The sequence below is a fragment of the Zingiber officinale genome, chromosome 8A (assembly GCF_018446385.1).
Source record: "Zingiber officinale cultivar Zhangliang chromosome 8A, Zo_v1.1, whole genome shotgun sequence".
Lineage (NCBI taxonomy): Eukaryota > Viridiplantae > Streptophyta > Magnoliopsida > Zingiberales > Zingiberaceae > Zingiber > Zingiber officinale.
Window position 1 is genome coordinate 61,312,511 of NC_056000.1, and position 19,050 is coordinate 61,331,560.

At 46.4% G+C, this 19,050-nt stretch overlaps 1 protein-coding gene across 1 annotated transcript; it reads right to left on the reverse strand.

Annotated features, from left to right (window-relative positions):
* Nucleotides 1–17,158: 17,158 nt before the first annotated feature.
* Nucleotides 17,159–18,438, reverse strand: LOC122009266 (E3 ubiquitin-protein ligase UPL1-like). The gene is made up of 4 exons (XM_042565366.1): nucleotides 18,153–18,438; nucleotides 17,943–18,082; nucleotides 17,473–17,579; nucleotides 17,159–17,305 (listed from the first exon to the last, which is right to left on the reverse strand). Exons 2-4 carry the CDS (start codon nucleotides 17,979–17,981, stop codon nucleotides 17,203–17,205), a joined length of 249 nt encoding a protein of 82 aa, XP_042421300.1. The 5' UTR covers nucleotides 17,982–18,082; nucleotides 18,153–18,438; the 3' UTR covers nucleotides 17,159–17,202.
* Nucleotides 18,439–19,050: the final 612 nt, after the last annotated feature.

Consider the following 19,050-nt stretch of genomic DNA (forward strand, 5'->3'; position numbering starts at 1 on the left):
GAGCTGGGCATTTTCATTTTCCAAAGTAGAATAGGCTTTAAAGTTTTTGATAATATGCCGACCTCTAACAAGCACTGGAAGGAGTTCTTCTTCTACATACGACTTCCCGAGTGGCCAGCATTCAGAACCAAATGGCAGACCGCTGTGCCGACCCAGCCGGAGCTCGGCAAATTCAGAAGCAATCCGGCCTACCTTCATGCGGCGAACTGGTTGTCCGGTCAGCGGTACAAAATCGACCAGTTGCTTCTCAAGGGGGTGTTGTATATTTTCGGATTATCTCCCGTTCGGGCCAATCTCCCCTACCGCATGAGTAAGGACTTTTCACTCTCTTCGCCTTTTTTGTCTAACTGATTTTAATTTCTTCCATTACAGCTGAAGTCATGTGGCGCTCCAAGGCCACCGATCATCTGAAGTTGAAGGCCGTGGAAATTGAGGAGGCGACTAAAAAAGAACTCGCCGAGCGGGGTCTTATCCCCAGCCTCCCGGCAGCTACAGGAGAGGGGGGGACGCAGTCCGCCCCTGAAACAGAAGTTACCTCAGCCGCTTCAACGGAGGTTGAGGCGGATCCTGTTTCCTCTGCTCCAGCAGAGCTGGGAGTCCCCCAGACCGGGGATTCACCACTGGAAGTTCGGCGAAAACGTCGAAGAGACCCCAGCCTTCCGCCGACCCAAGAGGGCGAACCACAGGCGCCGATCGACCTCGCTTTGCCAGATCGCACGCCGTTGAGGATCGGGACCCCAGTGGCCTCGCCTACCGCACAGCCCTCTGGCTCTCCCCCACGGACTCGCCGTCGCTTACGACGGTTGGGCGAAACTTCAACCATTGGAGAGTCCTCGGGCCAGGCGACTGCGGCTGAGGAAGTGTCGGCCGACCACCCAACCATCAAGACTACCCTTCGATTCCCATCGGAGGAATATTTATTGTCTGCCGATCGGCCATCAAGCCCCGTTCATGAAATAACCTTGACGGGTCCGATCGCCAAACTTTTCGAGGACGCCCAGATTCGGGTGGCCCTCATGACGCCCAAGCAGCTCGGCCATAACAACATGCAGCAAGTCACTCAGGTAAATTCATTTTTCTTCCTGTGCCATGCTACTGTCCGGTTCCTCATTTTATTATTTCCCTTACAGCGCTGGGCTGAGCAAATCGCCACTAGCCATCGACTAGCCGAGCTGGAGGATCTCCTGGGAAAACTCCAAGTGTTGGGGGGTCCATCGGCCGAGCGGGAGAAACAAACCCTCGAGGCCGAACAGAAGAAGTCCGCCGACCTGTCTACAGAGGTGGCTCGGCTAGAGGGCCAAGTCAAGAAGCACGAAGCGGATGCCAAACGCGCTACTGCCCGGAAGAAGCGAGCGATAGCTGATCTGGACAAGATGAAAGTAGATGTCCGTGCACTAGATCAGCGATCCAAGGATCTGGAGGCCCAACTGAACGCCAAGCGGGAAGACCGTTCGGCGGAACGCACAAAGGCTGAAATGGACTTGAAGGTAGTCCAAGATTCCTTAACCGCTTCCCGGGCGGTACTCAAAAAATATAAGGAGGGAGAGCCGAGCCGCCTAGTAACAACGCGCCAAGACTACCTCCGCTCGGAACGGTTCGGCGCAAAATTCGGCGGCAACGTCTCATCAACTTTCTCCGAGGCGGTCAAGGTCACCATGGCGTACTTGAAGAAGGGTGACCACCTTCCTGCGGGAATGCACATTCCCGCCTCCGACCTGGCGGCCATGATTGACGATATCCCGGACGCCTTTTTCAATTTTGAGGACCCGGAGTGAGGCGAATTCTTCCAAGTACTTCCTGTATTTCATCCGCTCGGCGGATGTAAAATTTTTGTACGTGTCGTTCGGCATAATTGTATTCCTTTGCTTCTATTTTTGTTTGTCCTTCATTGCCCTCTTCTGTCTGTTTGGTGCTCATTTGTAGAGTCAGTTAAGCTATACGTGTTTCCCACTAGACAACCGATCAGGTTAATCAATTGACTCGTTTTCCTCGAAATCGTTTAACGCTTGGCTATACTGTTTGCATTCAGTGAATGCGAAGTATTGGCAAACTGATGGCCGATCGGACTTAATCAATTTAGTACTTGCGAACGCTCGTTATTTGGCGTCCTTAGTTTCGTCCAGTAAGCTCACAGTCGCGGGTTTGACTCTCGATCTTTAACGTCGGATCTCGACGGCTTTCCGCTCGGACGTTTATAGACGCCGGCTCGTCTCCTGGTTTTCCGGCCGGCGGGTTTATAGACGCCGAACCGTCTCTCGATCTTTAACGTCGGTGCTCGACGGCGCGAATATTTATAGCCGGTCGGCGCGGCTCTCGATTTCTAACGACGGGGCTCGTCGGTCTTCTGCTCGGAGGTTTATAGACGCCGGCTCGTCTCTCGATCTTTAACGTCGGTGCTCGACGGCGCGGATATTTATAGCCGGTCGGCGCGGCTCTCGATTTTTAACGACGGGGCTCGTCGGTCTTCTGCTCGGAGGTTTATAGACGCCGGCTCGTCTCTCGATCTTTAACGTCGGTGCTCGACGGCGCGGATATTTATAGCCGGTCGCGGCTCTCGATTTTTAACGGCGGGGCTCGTTGGCGCGGATTTATAGGTTTATAGACGGCGGCTCGTCTCTCGATCTTTAACGTCGTTGCTCGTGGTAGCGGATATTATAGCGGTCGGTAGCGGCTCTCGATTTTAATAGCCAGGGCTCGTCGGTCTTACGCTTGGAGGTTTATAGGCGGCTCGTCTCTCGATCTTTAGCGTCGGTCGTCGGCGCGGATATTATAGCCGGTCGGCGCGGCTCTCGATTTTTAACGACGGGGCTCGTCGGTCTTCTGCTCGGAGGTTTATAGACGCCGGCTCGTCTCTCGATCTTTAACGTCGGTGCTCGACGGCGCGGATATTTATAGCCGGTCGGCGCGGCTCTCGATTTTTAACGACGGGGCTCGTCGGTCTTCTGCTCGGAGGTTTATAGACGCCGGCTCGTCTCTCGATCTTTAACGTCGGTGCTCGACGGCGCGGATATTTATAGCCGGTCGGCGCGGCTCTCGATTTTTAACGACGGGGCTCGTCGGCTTTCCGCTCGGACGTTTATAGACGCCGGCTCGTCTCTCGATCTTTAATGTCGGTGCTCGACGACGCGGATATTTATAGCCGGTCGGCGCGGCTCTTAACGATGGGATCGTCGGTCTTACGCTCGGAGGTTTATAGACGCCGGCTCGTCTCTCGATCTTTAACGTCGGTGCTCGACGGCGCGGATATTTATAGCCGGTCGGCGCGGCTCTCGATTTTTAACGACGGGGCTCGTCGGCTTTCCGCTCGGACGTTTATAGACGCCGGCTCGTCTCTCGATATTTAACGTCGGTGCTCGACGGCGCGGTTATTTATAGCCGGTCGGCGCGGCTCTCGATGTTTAACGACGGGGCTCGTCGGCCTTTCAAGGCTAACTCCTTACCAGGCCGAGCGACCTTGGCCTTCATATCACGCGCTCGAACAATATTTGTGCCCGGCTGAACAGCACGGGTCAATCGCTTACGAGTTTAAATATATAAACCTCCCGGCCGATCGGCTCGGGGGCCTTCGTTATCGAGCTCCCAGCTCGGATATAAACCTCCCGGCTAATCGGCTCGGGGGCCTTCGTTATCGAGCTCCCAGCTCGGATATAAACCTCCCGGCTGATCGGCTCGAGGGCCTTCGTTTCTTGTTGACGGTGCCATATATTTGTTCTCTTGATTCTTCATTTCTGCATTTCCAGTATTCAGTCGAAAAAAGTACACAGGATGCTTTACAGTGGTACACCTTTCATCCCGCCCGATAAGGCTGGAGGTGGTTCGCGCTCCATGGCCTATCCAACTGCCGACCGTCCTCATCCTCCAAATAATACGCACCCGAGCGGAGCTTTTTGGTGATTTTGAAGGGACCTGCCCACGGAGCTTCAAGCTTGCCGACGTCGCCGACCTGTTTGACTTTCTTCCAGACAAGGTCGCTGACCTGGAATGATCGGGGAATGACGCGGCGGTTGTAGTTTTGCTTCATTCGTTGACGGTATGCCATCAGCCGAACGGATGCCTTGGCTCGCTCCTCGTCAATCAAATCCAGCTCCATGTTCCTCCGATCGGCGTTGCCTTCGTCGTATAATTGGACCCGGACGGACTCGACGCCGACTTCAACCGGAACGACTGCTTCGCCGCCGTACACCAGATGAAAAGGTGTGACGCCCGTTGCTTCCTTAGGAGTCGTCCGGATGGCCCATAAAACGCCCGGCACTTCATCCGGCCAACTTCCTCCCACGTGGTCGAGTCGAGTGCGCAGAATACGAAGAATTTCCCGGTTGGCTACTTCGGCTTGACCGTTGCTTTGGGGGTAAGCCACGGACGTGAAGTGTTGCTCGATGCCGTAGCTTTTGCACCAATCTTCTAGCACCTTCCCTGTGAATTGCCGCCCATTGTCGGAAACCAATCGGCGAGGGATACCGAACCTATAGATGATGTGTTGCCAGATGAATTTTTTAACCATCTGCTCGGTGATCCTGGCTAGTGGCTCGGCCTCCACCCACTTGGAAAAATAATTGACCGCCACCAGCAAAAATTTCCTCTGCCCGGTCGCCATCGGAAATGGACCCACAATATCCATTCCCCATTGATCGAACGGACATGAAACGCTTGACGCCTTCATTTCTTCTGCCGGTCGGTGGGAGAAGTTGTGATACTTCTAGCATGAAAGGCACGTAGCTACTATCCGAGCGGCGTCCATTTGTAAAGTCGGCCAAAAGTATCCAGCTAGCAAAATCTTTTTGGCTAGTGATCGTCCGCCCGGATGTCCTCCGCACGATCCTTGATGTACCTCTTGGAGGATGTAAGTCGAGTCTTCCGAGCTCACACACTTCAACAGCGGGCGAGAGAAAGCCTTCTTGTAGAGCTGATCGCCGATGAGTGTGAACCGACCAGCCCTCCTCCTGAGCAGTTGGGCTTCTTCCCGATCGGCAGAAGTGGTGCCCGAGCGCAAAAACTCCATGATGGGTGTCCTCCAGTCGTCCGGAAACCTGAGGCCTTCCATCCGGTCAACATGTGCCACCAAAGATACTTGTTCAATTGGCTTCGGGATAATGACCGGCGTCATAGAACTTGCTAGTTTGGCCAACTCATCGGCTGCCTGGTTCTCCGTTCGGGGAATCTTCTGAATAAGAACCTCGCGGAAATTAGCTTTGAGTTTTTCAAAGGCCTCAGCATAGAGTTTAAGCCGAGCGCTGTTGATTTCAAAGGTGCCAGATAGTTGCTGAGCGGCCAACTGTGAATCTGAATAAAGTGTCACCCGACCGGCTCCAACATGCCGTGCTGCCTGTAATCCGGCTATGAGGGCCTCATACTCTGCCTCATTGTTGGTAGCTTTGTAATCCAGCCGGACGGATAAGTGCATCTTTTCTTCTTGAGGCGAGAGCAGCAATATTCCAATCCCACTTCCGAGCCGAGTGGACGACCCATCCACATATATTCTCCACAGAGCTTCCGGCTCTGGCTTTTGCACTTCGGTCACAAAATCAGCCAAGGATTGCGCTTTGATCGCCGAGCGGGGCTGGTATTGGATGTCAAATTCACTTAGTTCTGTCGTCCATTTGATGAGCCGTCCGGACGCTTCTGGATTCAACAGCACCCTTCCTAGCGGGCTGTTCGTCCGGACAATGATGGTGTGAGCCAAGAAATATGGTCGAAGACGCCGAGCAGCTAGAACCAAAGCAAAGGCCAACTTCTCGAGCCCGGTGTAACGAGATTCAGCATCTTTTAAAATATGGCTCAGAAAATACACCGGCTGCTCTTCTCCGCTCGCCCTCACAAGTGCTGAGCCTACAGCATGCTCAGTTGACGACAGATAAATATAAAGTGACTCACCCCCGATCGGCTTGGCAAGTACAGGCAGAGAATTGAGATATGTTTTCAATTCTCCGAACGCTCGGTCACATTCTTCATCCCACTGGAACTTAGTAGCCTTGCGTAGGATCTTGAAGAATGGTAGGCTCCGGTCGGCGGTTTTGGAGATGAATCTGGACAAAGCAGTTATCCGACCGGTCAATCGCTGCACTTCCCTTGTATTTCTTGGAGGCGGCATGTCTTGCAGAGCTTTCACCTCGCTAGGATTGGCTTCGATTCCCCGCTCGGTCACTATGTACCCCAAGAAATGCCCTCCTTTTGCTCCGAACAGGCACTTTTGGGGATTTAGCTTGACTCCATATTTGCGCATCGTTCGGAAGGTTTCTTCCATGTCCTTGAAGAGATCGGCCGCTCGGGCGGACTTGATAAGAATGTCGTCCACATAAACTTCCAGATTCCGCTCGATCTGCTCCCTGAACACTTTGTTCATCAAGCGTTGATAGGTGGCCCCGGCATTCTTCAATCCGAACGGCATCACATTATAGCAATATGTGCCGTCGGCCGTTACGAAGCTTACTTTTTCTTGATCTTCCCGGGCGAGCGGCACTTGATGATAGCTTTGGTAGGCGTCGAGCATAACTGGCCGTAGAGTCCACCAGCTGATCTATCCGGGGCAGGGGATAAAAATCTTTGGGGCATGCTTTGTTCAAGTCCCGAAAGTCGATACAGACTCTCCACTTACCGCCCGGCTTGGAGACTAATACTACATTAGCCAGCCAGCTTGGGAACTGCACTTCGCGTATATGGCCGGCCTCCAGAAGTTTCTCTACTTCCGCCCGGATGATGGCATTCTGCTCGGCACTGAAATCCCTTTTCCTCTGCTTCACTGGCCGAGCGTCCGGTCGGACATGCAACTCATGTTGCGCTATGCTTGGCGAAATTCCGGGCAACTCATGTGTCGACCAGACGAAGACATCATGATTTCGTTGGAGGCATTGGATCAGCTCCTCCTTCTGCTCCTCCTCCAGATCAGAGGCGATAAAAGTCGTGTTCTCTGATCGGGTCGGATGGATCTGAACTTCCTCCTTTTCATCATAAATTAAAGCAGGAGGTTTCTCGGTTATGGCGTGCACCTCGATCCGGGGCGCCTTCCGAGCGGAACAAGCTTCTGCTCGGATCATCTTTATATAGCATCGTCGAGCTGCTAGCTGATCTCCACGTACTTCTCCTACTCTGTCCTCCACGGGGAACTTGATCTTCTGGTGGAAGGTGGAGACAACCGCCCGGAACTCGCTGAGCGCCGGTCGTCCCAAAATGACGTTATATGATGAGGGAGAGTCCACCACCACGAAGTTTGCTGTTTGCGTCCTCCTGAGCAGCTCTTCTCCCAGTGAGATAGCCAGCCGTATTTGTCCGACTGGCTGCACTTCGTTACCCGTGAACCCCTAGAGCGGCGTTGTCATGGGCAGCAGCTCGGCTCGATCAATTTGCAGCTGATCGAACGCCTTCTTGAATATAATGTTGACCGAGCTCCCTGTGTCAACAAATATACGGTGAATAGTGTAATTTGCTATTACCGCTTTGATGAGCAGAGCGTCGTCGTGGGGCACTTCTACTCCTTCTAAGTCTCCGGGCCCGAAAGTGATTTCCGGTCCACTTGCCCGCTCTTGGCTACAACCGACTGCGTGGATCTGTAGCTGCCGGACGCTCGCCTTTCTGGCTCGGTTGGAGTCTCCTCCGGTCGGCCCACCAGCAATAACGTTGATCTCGCCTCGGGCAATATTGCTTCTATTCTCCTCTTCCCGAGCGGACGGTCGGGACCGTTCTCTGGACGCCCGTCGATTCTCCTGTCTTGGAGACCGGTTCCGATCGGGCGTCTGTCGATGTCGCCTCTCGATGCGGGTCCGGTCGACTTCATGGGTCCTTTGTCTCCTGTCGGTGGGAGGAGACCGTCGTTCGGCATTCCTGGGAACGGGATTAGCCACGAAGGGAAGACTTCGACAAACCCTCGTGTTGTGCGTATCCGTTCGGTGGAAGGAGCAGAACATAGGGGTCTATCTCTTCTTTGGCTTGGGCCGAGCGACAGCTACCTCTTGTACTTGGGACCTCACACGAGGGGAGCGGATTGCTTCGGCCCTTGGTCCTCTTGGCGGTTGATGAGCGACCAAGGGTCTCCGCTCGGCAGGAGGAGCCCGTTCGGTTGGTGTTTCTTTCTTCCTGGCTGCCTGCGCTTCCTCCACGTTGATATATTCATTGGCCCGGTGCAGCATATGATCATAATCTTGGGGCGGCTTTCGGATGAGCGACCGGAAGAAGTCCCCATCCACAAGGCCTTGCGTGAAGGCATTCATCATCGTCTCCGATGTGGCCGTTGGAATATCCATCGCCACTTGGTTGAATCGCTAGATGTAAGCTCGAAGCGATTCTCTCGGCTCTTGCTTGATGGCGAACAAGCTGACACTTGTCTTCTGATAACGCCGACTGCTGGCGAAGTGGTGGAGGAAGGCTGTTCGGAAGTCCTTGAAGCTAGTGATGGATCCGTCCGGCAGCCTCCGAAACCACCGTTGAGCCGATCCCGAGAGAGTGGTAAGAAAGACTCGGCACTTTACTCCATCTGTATATTGATGGAGCGTAGCTGTGTTATCGAACTTACCCAGATGATCATCCGGGTCTGTTGTTCCATTGTACTCGCCGATCGCCGGGGGCGCGTAGTGTTTAGGCAGAGGGTCTCGTAGAATAGCCTCTGAGAATTGGCGATTGATCCGCTCGGGAGATGAGTCCGCTCGGGGAGCTTTCCCCTTTCTGGCGTCTCGCCTAGGCATTTCGTCGGAAGAAGATCCTCTATCTTTCCGAGCTGGTGCGGCTTCAGGGGTGCGGAATAAGGCCCGATGGAACGCAACGGTGGCTTGAGGTGCTTCCGCTCGGCCACCCGACGCAGATGTTGCTTGTTGCTCCGGGCGCTCGGCTGATGCTTTTTGTTTTAGCTCCACAAGTTTGGTGGCCCTCATCTCGACCAGAGCGTCGAGTTCTTCCGTCGAAAGCGTCACCGTGTGTTGTCGTCCAGCCTCGTCCATTATTCCCGTTCGGATGCAGGTGCGTTCCCACAGACGGCGCCAAATTGATCCTGTCCGAACCAGGGGTCAACGAACGCTGGGGACGTGGCGCTCCCTGCTAGATCCTCGGGTGCTCCGGCGAACCTGCAACAAAACCGAGCCGGGGGGGGGGGGGGGGGGGGGGCCCCGGCGACGGCCCTCCGACGCTCAAGTCAGGCGAGGGAATAGATGAAAGTGGCTGCAGGATGAAGACTCGCGTACCTCCGGTTGAAGAAGTGGAGGCCTTATATAGACTTCTGAGGAGGCTGATGTACATATACCGAGGCACACACACGTGTCCTCAACCCATACCTAGTATGGGCTTGTCAGAGGAGCTTGCCTGACTCCTTACTGCTACAGTACGAGCACGTCTTTGATGGGACAGTGAGCCCATGTCCTAAGATCCTGCATATCATCTGCTGTCAGAAGATGTTCCTATTCTTGCCTTTTCTTACTCCCCGTCGATCGTCCGACCGGTCGGCAGTTTCCTCGCGTCCGGCCGATCGGATGTTCTGATCCGCATGGGAGCTTCCTGGTCATGTGCTCTCTGGACTGTTCGCAGTGTTGATGTTTTATTCCTTCGGCCGAGCAGGCCCTCTGCTCGGCCTTTCCTACTGTTCATCATGAGCGTCGGAACCCCAACTCCGGCGGGGTGTATTGCTTTCGCTCGGAAGCTTTAGCTGGTCGTCGCCCTCCTTATCCGCTCGGCCAAGGCCTTTGGCCCTCCTCGCGGCGTTGACTCTGCTAAATGGGGTCCCCCATTCTTACTGCCGGATCAGTTAATAAAAAGAAATTTTATAAATTAAAATCTTTCTTTTAAACATGTGGATAATTTTCAAAAAGGAAAGTTATCTCTAAAAATTAAAATCTCCTTTCAATCTACAAATAAGGAAAGATATTAAATCTTTTCTTAATCTTTTGTAGAAACTAATAAAAGAGAATTTTTAATTTTTAAACTTTCTTTTAAATCATGAATATAATTAAAAGGAAAGTTTTTACCAAAATTAAAATCAACCTTTTAATCTACAAATAAGGAAAGAGATTTTAACTCTTCTCTTAATCTTTTGTAGAATCTTAAAAAGGAAGGATTTAAATTTTTAAACTCTCTTTTAAATTATATTATCCACATAAGAAAAATTTTAAAATTAAAATTCCTTTTTATTTAATAGGGCCGGTCACATGAATTCACCCATGAACATACCCATGGCCGGCCCTAGCTTGGTCTCCAAGCTAGCTTGGCCGGCCCCTATAGGATGGGTAAGAAGGTGGGTATGCGGTGGGTATAAATCTCTATATACTAGAGGCTACGATAGGGACCGAGAGGAGGAATTGGTTTTGGTCTCCTGATAAAATTAAGCATCCCGTGTTCGCCCCGAACACACAACTTAATTTTATCAATAATAATTCATTCCACTAAAGAACTATTATTGAACTACCGCACCAATCCCAAATTACATTTTGGGCTCCTTCTTATTATGAGTGTGTTAGTCTCCCTGTGTTTAAGATAACAAATGTCCACTAATTAAGTAAGTTACTGACAACTCGCTTAATTAATATCTAGCTCCAAGAGTAGTACCACTCTACTTCATCGTCATGTCGGACTAAGTCCACTGCGCAGGGTTTAACATGACAATCCTTTTGAGCTCCTCTTGGGGCATTCTCAACCTAGTATCTCTATGACACGGTTTCCTTCTATAATCAACAACACACTATAAGTGATATCATTTCCCAACTTATCGGGCTTATTGATTCATCGAACTAAATCTCACCCATTGACAAATTAAAGAAATAAATATCAAATATATGTGCTTGTTATTATATTAGGATTAAGAGCACACACTTCCATAATAACTGAGGTCTTTGTTTCTTTATAAAGTCAGTATAAAAGAAACGACCTCTAATGGTCCTACTCAATACACTCTAAGTGTACTAGTGTAATTATATAGTTAAGATAAACTAATACCTAATTACACTATGACCTTCAAATAGTTTGTTCCTTTCCATCTTGGTCGTGAGCTACTGTTTATAATTTATAAGGTACTGATAACATGATCCTCTGTGTGTGACACCACACACCATGTTATCTACAATATAAATTAATTGAACAACTACATTTATCACAAATGTAGACATTTGACCAATGTGATTCTTATTTCTAGATAAATGTTTATACCAAAAGCTAGGCTTTTAGTATACACTCTAACAAACACAAGGTTAGCCCAAGTATTATACTTTCATATAAACCAAAGTCGATCGGGAAGATTCTATGAAGTAACCCGGCGGGCCTTCATAGGAAAAACCGGAGACTATAAACCAAGACAGATCAAAGTCGATCGAGAAAAACCTATGAAGTAACCCAGTCGGGCCTTCATAGGAAGACTCGGAGACTATAAACCAAAGTCGATCGGGAAGATTTTATGAAGTAACCCGGCGGGCCTTCATAGGAAAAATCGGAGACTATAAACCAAGACAGATCAAAGTCGATCGAGAAAATCCTATGAAGTAACCCGGTCGGGCCTTCATAGGAAGACTCGGAGACTATAAACCAAAGTCGATCGGGAAGATTCTATAAAGTAACCCGGCGGGCCTTCATAGGAAAAATCGGAGACTATAAACCAAGACAGATCAAAGTCGATCGAGAAAAGCCTATGAAGTAACCCGGTCGGGCCTTCATAGGAAGACTCGGAGACTATAAACCAAAGTCGATCGGGAAGATTCTATGAAGTAACCCGGCGGACCTTCATAGGAAAAACCGGAGACTATAAACCAAGACAGATCAAAGTCGATCGAGAAAAGCCTATGAAGTAACCCGGTCGGGCCTTCATGGAAGACTCGGAGACTATAAACCAAAGTCGATCGGGAAGATTCTATGAAGTAACCCGGCGGGCCTTCATAGGAAAAACCGGAGACTATAAACCAAGACAGATCAAAGTCGATCGAGAAAAGCCTATGAAGTAACCCGGTCGGGCCTTCATAAGAAGACTCAGAGACTATAAACCAAAGTTGATCGGGAAGATTCTATGAAGTAACCCGGCGGGCCTTCATAGAAAAAACCGGAGACTATAAACCAAGACAAACCAAAGTCGATCGGCAAAGTCCTATGAAGCAACCCGGACGGGCCTTCATAGGAGAAGTCGGAGACTATAAACCAATATGAAGCAGAATCATCGGGAAATTATATGAAATACATCAGATGAATCTTCACAAAAGAGATCAAAGATTCTAAATCCGTGCAAGATATAAATAATCAGAGAATCTCCTGACTTCGAAGCCTAATGTCGAGAGGGGATTCCACAGAGGAGCCCAGATATGTGAAAGTGAAAGTCTTTACTCAAAAGTCGTCCAAGATATTATATTCAGCTCAGAGGCCAATAGTTTTATACAATTTCATATCCAGTCTCAACTGAGATTATTCATCCTCGGGGAGATATAAAGCACGCGGGAGGTTACTTAAAAAAGAATCCATTAAGATAAGGCTCCGCTTTGAAGGATGAGCAAGGAATTTTTTAATAAAATTTATATTCAGCAAGCAATAGCATTCCAAAAGGGGTATTCTCAAACTGGCAGGAAGAAGAAGCAAGTAAGTGTTAAAATTTCCTTATACCTTGCAAATACTTAGTTACTCAGTACCAACTGCACCTTTTTTCTCATTGTCAATTCTTGCTTTACAAGTTTTTATGAGTACATTCTTTAAACATTCGAGAAAGGGCCTTTCAAATCTGAGGGTAGTTCTTCATTAAGCCTACGGCGATTTATGAAAGAGAGGGGAGGTTCCCTGGGTAGATATCCACCCTCTTTTAGTTGTTGAAGAACCCCCGATACGGAATGATTTAGCGCACCCACTATCCTGCGAACAAATTCTCGGGCAAATGCCGGTGACTTTAAGTAAGCTTGCCGCCATTCTTCCCATCGACTCTTTTCCTGCTCCTTATAACGTTGGAAATCAGCTTGCAGTTTTGAGTTTTGCTCTTTTAAAACATCCTTCTCCGATCTTAGCTGTTCCAATTCCTTCTGGAGCAGTGACAATTTGTTATCTTGAGCTTTCCTCAGCTCTTGTTCCTGTAGAATAGTGAAATCATGAGAAGCCAGGTCCTGAGCTTGGTCAGAAAGACAGGCATTATGAAGCTTCTCTACTTTCTCTAAGATAAGACTTTTCTGAGAAGCATCTAAAAGAGCTTTCTCTTTTAAAGCGATCTCCAATTGAAGACTTGAATGCAGTCGATCCACCTGTAATTCTAAGGTTTTTCTAGCAAGCTCTTTGTCTTTCAACAGTTGTTGACATTCCTTCAATTCTTGCTTCAGGGTTCCCAATTGTTGATTTTGCAAGGCCACCTGCTCTTGCAACTGAGCCCTATCACTACTAGAAGAGGGCGAGGCAGCCTTCAATGTCTCTAGTTGAGCTTTCAACTCAGTGTTCTCATGATCTTTAGCTGTGAGTAGCTGATCGATATGCAGACTTGTGGCTAGGAACTAAATGAAAGGATAATGTAGGTTAAAGATAAAGTTACAAAGCTGATAAACACATAACTAGGAATACTTACAGCCACTGCCTGACGACTATGGCGATCCGCTCGATGTGGGAGACTAAGGCCTCGTAATTGTTCATAACCTTGCGACCAAGATTCAGCCAATAAACCTTGCAGTTGCAAAGTGCCATAGCCAGGAGGACTAGAAGGCTGTCCTAATTGAGAAGGTAAGCCCGCAGCCACTCTAAATAAAGGAGGGGGACTAAAGGAAGTCGGAGATGGAGAAGAAGAGGAGGCAATGGAAGGAAAAGGGATAGTAGAAGCAGGAGGAGTAAAGTAGGAACTAGATGGAATAGAAGGTAGTAGTGTAGGAGGGGTTGTTGCAATTGTAGAAACACTAACGGCTGAAGGGCTGACAATGGGAGAAGATCTCCGGCAAGGCGTTCGTTTTGCTCGGGGCCTATAAGCCAAGGGAGGCAAGGTCAATGCCAAGGATGTAGAAGGCACAGGAGAGATAGCGGCCATCTCAGAGGCAGAAGCAGGAGAAGCTGAAACAATAGAAGAAGAAGAGATAAGCAGACCGGGCCTCATCAATCGAAGAGCAGGATTGGAGATGATATTGGTGGAAGTCATCGGTGCCTTACCTCTTTCAAAAGAAATAGACGCCGGAACAAGAGGAGTTTGTACAAAAGTACCAAAGAAATCGCCAAAGGGAGAATCCTTGGTAAGATTTGGCTTTTTAACTAAAGTAACAAAAGACTCTTCTTCTTCCTCTTCCATGAGTGCGACACCCTCTGCTTGTCGTTCTTCCTCGGAAAGCAAGCCCAAGGTAGAGGGATTGGGATTAGATCGGCGAGCCAACAACCATTGTTCTCCAAGATTATTGATAAAGGACTTGGTCATAGCAGAATTCCTGTACATAAAAGCCGGAAGAATAGCATCGGCTGAAAAACAGAGGATAAACATCATTACTATAGAGATATACTAATCAGCAAAGGCGAAGTAAAATAATTATACTCACCAAAGGAATTATCCAAAGGAGTGTTAATGTTGCCTATCCCGAAGGGAAACATTAAACCCTCTTCAATTAGATGTGGCAAACTGAATTTCGCTCCCCGCAATTTAGGTAAGGCAGAGGCAACAGAGGGATCATTGAGGAGACCTTGAGTATCAGGAAGCAGAGGCAGATCATGTATCCATTGAATAGGAAACGGAGGTGGAGAAGGTAGACGCATATAGAAAAATTTACGATACCATTCACCTTGAGGAGGAATGCGGTTAAACAGAATGGCCTTAGGACGAGACTAAAATTTAAAAACACCCACATCTACTCGGTGAGGAATGAAGAAGTGATGAAAAAGACGGGGAGACAAGGGGAAATCTAATAGTTTGGATACTCCAATGAAGCCCACTAGAATGGAAAAGGATTGAGGGATGAACTGGTTGAGCGGGATAGCAAAATACCGGCTAACCTCACAAAAGAAAGGGTGAAGGAAAAATTTGAAACCTTGCAAGACTTGGTCCCTGAAGATGGAGATACATCCTAAGGGAGGAAGGTGAGGACCTTCATGAGGAGCAGGACGGACAATGTAAGAGGGAAAACCATAGGTTGCCTGTAAGTCCACTTCTTCTGTATCTATGAGGTCGGAAGAACACGAGAGAAACCATGCCGGAGGAGAAATCGCCACGAAGAGAAGGGGTTAGAAGAAAAGGAATTGAGAAGCGAAAAGATGGACGGAGGGAAGCAGAAGAAGACTCCGTAAACCCTTGTCCCTTTTCCAGTTCTGTGCTAAAACCTCTAAATATAAGAGACGAAAGGAAAAAGGAAAATAAAAGGTGCTCGGAGTATCAATCGTTATAAATAGATAATAATATTAAAGGATAAAATCAAGAGGAAAAAGCTACCTCGGAAACAGGTGTGAGTTTCCTCAGAAGTGTTCTTAGGAAATCCTGGCAAGGACAGATAGAAATTAGTATGATAAACTATAAGGAGGTCAAGCGTCGGATAGTAGTTAATAAAATGGAAGTCAGGCGTCAGATAATAGTTAATAGACAAAATCCGTGGATGAAAATCGGACGGTTTTGACAAACCGGCTGAACTAAAGATCGTTCAAAATATATTGACCAAAGGCTTATTATAGTGAGGCAAATAATATACGTTATGATAAAACCCAGTGAGACTCAATTACTATGCGAAAAAAGACATATGAAGATACAATGATAAACCAGTCTAGCAGAATAAATCGACCAATATCAAGGATAGCATGACGAAGCCGTGTTAAATCGGACGAGATGTAACTAAGCTATAAAAAATCGGGCAGTATCTATCAATCTTAATATATATCGGGCGATCATTAAGAAAAGACTTATAGGAAAATCTCGCGTCATAATATCAGATACATTTGCAGAAAACAGATATTTATCCTGAGAAAGAGTAAAATTTACAACCCAAGAAGAGTAATCAAAGTCACACAAGCTTATCAGTACTAAATTACAATAACTCCACTACAAGAAAAAAGTCAAACAACAACGGTTTTTCACCGTTGTCGTAGGCCATTTTGAACTGTTGTTAAAGGTCGTGTTATTAAAAGGGGTGACAAAAGACAACAGTTTTTAACCGTTGTCTTTGAAGGCAAAGACAACATTTTTTACAACGGTGAAAAAACTGTTGTCTTTTCCTTCAAAGACAACAGTTTTTCACCGTTGTCTTTGAGCGTCTACCTTTAATAACAGGGTATTCAACAACAGTTTTAAACTATCTACGACAACGGTGAAAAATCGTTGTCTTTTTTAGAAAAAAAATAAAAAAAATTAATACACAATTTTCCAATATTATAAATCATTCAAAATACTAAATTTCAAAATAAAATTTAATATACAATTTTCTAACATTCAAAAATAATATTTATAACATTCTGAAGAAATTTCATAAGCAACCAACAAAATTTCATAAGCAACCAACAAAATGATAACACTATTAAAATAAAGGTAGAACAATATAACATAAGATTTTCTACTTAGATGTCGGTGAAGAGGAGGGATTGCAGCTCCTAGTGCTCCTTAATTTGTTAAAGTCTCTTCATTTTTTTAGCTTGTCGGCATTCTTCCTAATACTCTTGAGGACACCTATTCGAAAAGATATATATTACAAATTAGAAACTAAACTGTACGCGTGATTCTAATTGCATTGCATAAATGTTACATAACCATAAAAACCATTTGATATAGTCATCTAACAGAAGTGCAAAAAGAGTTTTTATGTAACATAAATGGTAACCTCTTGAAACAATATGGTGGCTCTTAAATTTCTTAACAAAGAATGGTTTGGTGTTGGGATTGATAGAGTCACCACTAGACTTTACATGCTGTTTGATTAAGAATGATCCTAGCTTATGCATCATACTTCTGGGCATTGACAGGGACTTAAGTGGAAATTGTGATATGGTGACTTGTTGCCAATGAAATGTTTTTCAAGTTAGGGTGAGAGATTATCAAGTAGAACTTTTAAGCCAATGGTTGAGTCTGAGTAGTGAGTCAATACTCCCACCTAGGCAGGTCGAGAGAAATCCTCCTCACTCAAAGAGGCATTTGATGGGTCAAAATCAGCAATTGGTAAAATAAATGATAAAATAGACATGCTATAAATTTGAAAGACCAGTTAGTTAATTTTTGGTACAAAATAAGCTAGTTAACCTAAAAATTAAGGCTAACAATATATTTGAGAGATCAAAGAAAGCAACTGACCTGTACATGGCAGAGAGAAAATAGTCATATGTTATCAACTGCCACAAGGTCTAACCAAAACCAAAGCCTTCACTAGCTTCATGGAGAGCAAGCAACAACCTTTCTTCTAATTGTTCCCTGGAAGAGTATTCTGGTAGATCTAGTTGGTTAAAACTGCACATTGATTGAAAGTTATTAATGTTGGTTAAGATTCAAGTAAAGAGAAACATGAAAGCATCAAATGCAATAAAATATAATTGAATGGAGGGAATGGAAAACACCAAGATGTAGAACATAATTATACCCATGAAAGAATTTTACAATTGGTGGCAAGGCATTACCAGGTATGTGCAGAGGGCAGCCTTTCAGGAGCATCATATGTCTTGTGAATCTGAAACTGCTGGGGACCAGATATACCCTGTAATGCTTTAAACCCCTCCAGGGGAACCTGAATTACATCCAAAAGATTATAAATCCTGTCAACCAAACTTTACTATTCAACCCACCATGCGTGCAAGGCCTTAATTGCTTGTTAGGAACAAAATGTTACTATACTATTGTGTAAGTGCACTGAAAATCAACAAGAAGAGATGCATTTGTCTGCTAAATCTTTTTTTATAATGCTATATTTATTCAACAGTGCTGCATAATCATGCACCATTCATTTTCAACTTCTATATGATGCTTTGTTTTCAAGTGTAATTAGGTTTTCTCTTTGCCTGTGTTAGTAACTAGTTATGTGTCAGTAGTATCTCCTGTCAAAAGATCAAGAAAAGTCAAGTAAAAAAACAATAAAACTGTCATAATATACCTTTGATGTTCTAGTAACAAATTGTAGTAATCTCGCCATGTCCTCCTTGTTAAATGATTTAACAACTTCCCAAAACCACTGAATTACAGTAGAAGCAGCTGAATATCCAGTATACTCTGTGTTGGCTTGAAGATCATCAACTGCATGATGCAAGATGAATTAAATGAAGTACAATACTCTAACTTTTAATTAAACAAGAAACAAACTTACGGTCAATCTCTAGAAGTCCACTTAGAAGAAGTTCAAGTTCCTTGTCATTGAATATTAAAATAAGTTCCTTAGGCACTAATTCATTGAAGCCTTCTAGAAAAGAATTGATCTGAGGACGAATAGTTGTGGTCAAAATGTGTTCAGCCACAAGATCCACATATTCATGCTTTGTCTCCTCAATTACTCTGATATTCCTCCCTCCGGGAATAAGCTCATAGTCAGTGACCTTCAACAAAAGTAGTTACTAGAAAAAGTAAAAGTTTAGTCAATTAGGCATATGTATATTTATACATTATTTAATTTCCTTTTCTTCCATAGCTGAGCGAGCAAAATCTGAGTGTGGATTCAGTTACCCTAGTTGCGCAGATACTGAAGAAGAAATTTGACTATTAATATACATTTAAAAGGACTATCTTCCACCAAGGAACCCCCTCGGATGGAAGATGAACGGAAGTAATGGAGGTGCTGGAATGAACCGCCGCCAACCTCTGCCTCTACCGCCTGAACCCCAGTAGGAAGAAGTGAAGAAGACCGTCGTAAGGTGAAGCACCAATGAGAATGCCCCCTTCCCTAGCTAGATGTAACTTCCCATCGTCGCCGTGATCAAATGAAGCACCAATGGCAATTAATTCCTTTACCCGATCTAGGCCCTCTGTGCATACAACCTGGAGTTGACAATGTTCGAAGGTAATTGGACAATCCTCTTAGATATTTGTAATAACTAATAATATACTATTAAAAGGAAGCCACAGATCACTGCTTCGAAATTCTTATCCACTAAAATACCATCACAATATACACAATGAGCATATGTGGATCATACTTCATCAAGAGAGAAAAAGCTACAGTATACCAATATGCGTGAATCAAGAATAAAATTGTGCAATTAGAAACACCA

Bases quoted from the DNA above. Each gene is read 5' to 3' on its own strand.
- LOC122009266 (XM_042565366.1), bottom strand. From the start codon at position 17,981: ATGGCGAGATTACTACAATTTGTTACTAGAACATCAAAG. The intron at 17,580-17,942 runs GTATATTATGAC...GATGTAATTCAG, and splicing joins TTGTTACTAGAACATCAAAG to GTTCCCCTGGAGGGGTTTAA. The intron at 17,306-17,472 runs GTAATGCCTTGC...ATCAATGTGCAG, and splicing joins CTGCCCTCTGCACATACCTG to TTTTAACCAACTAGATCTAC.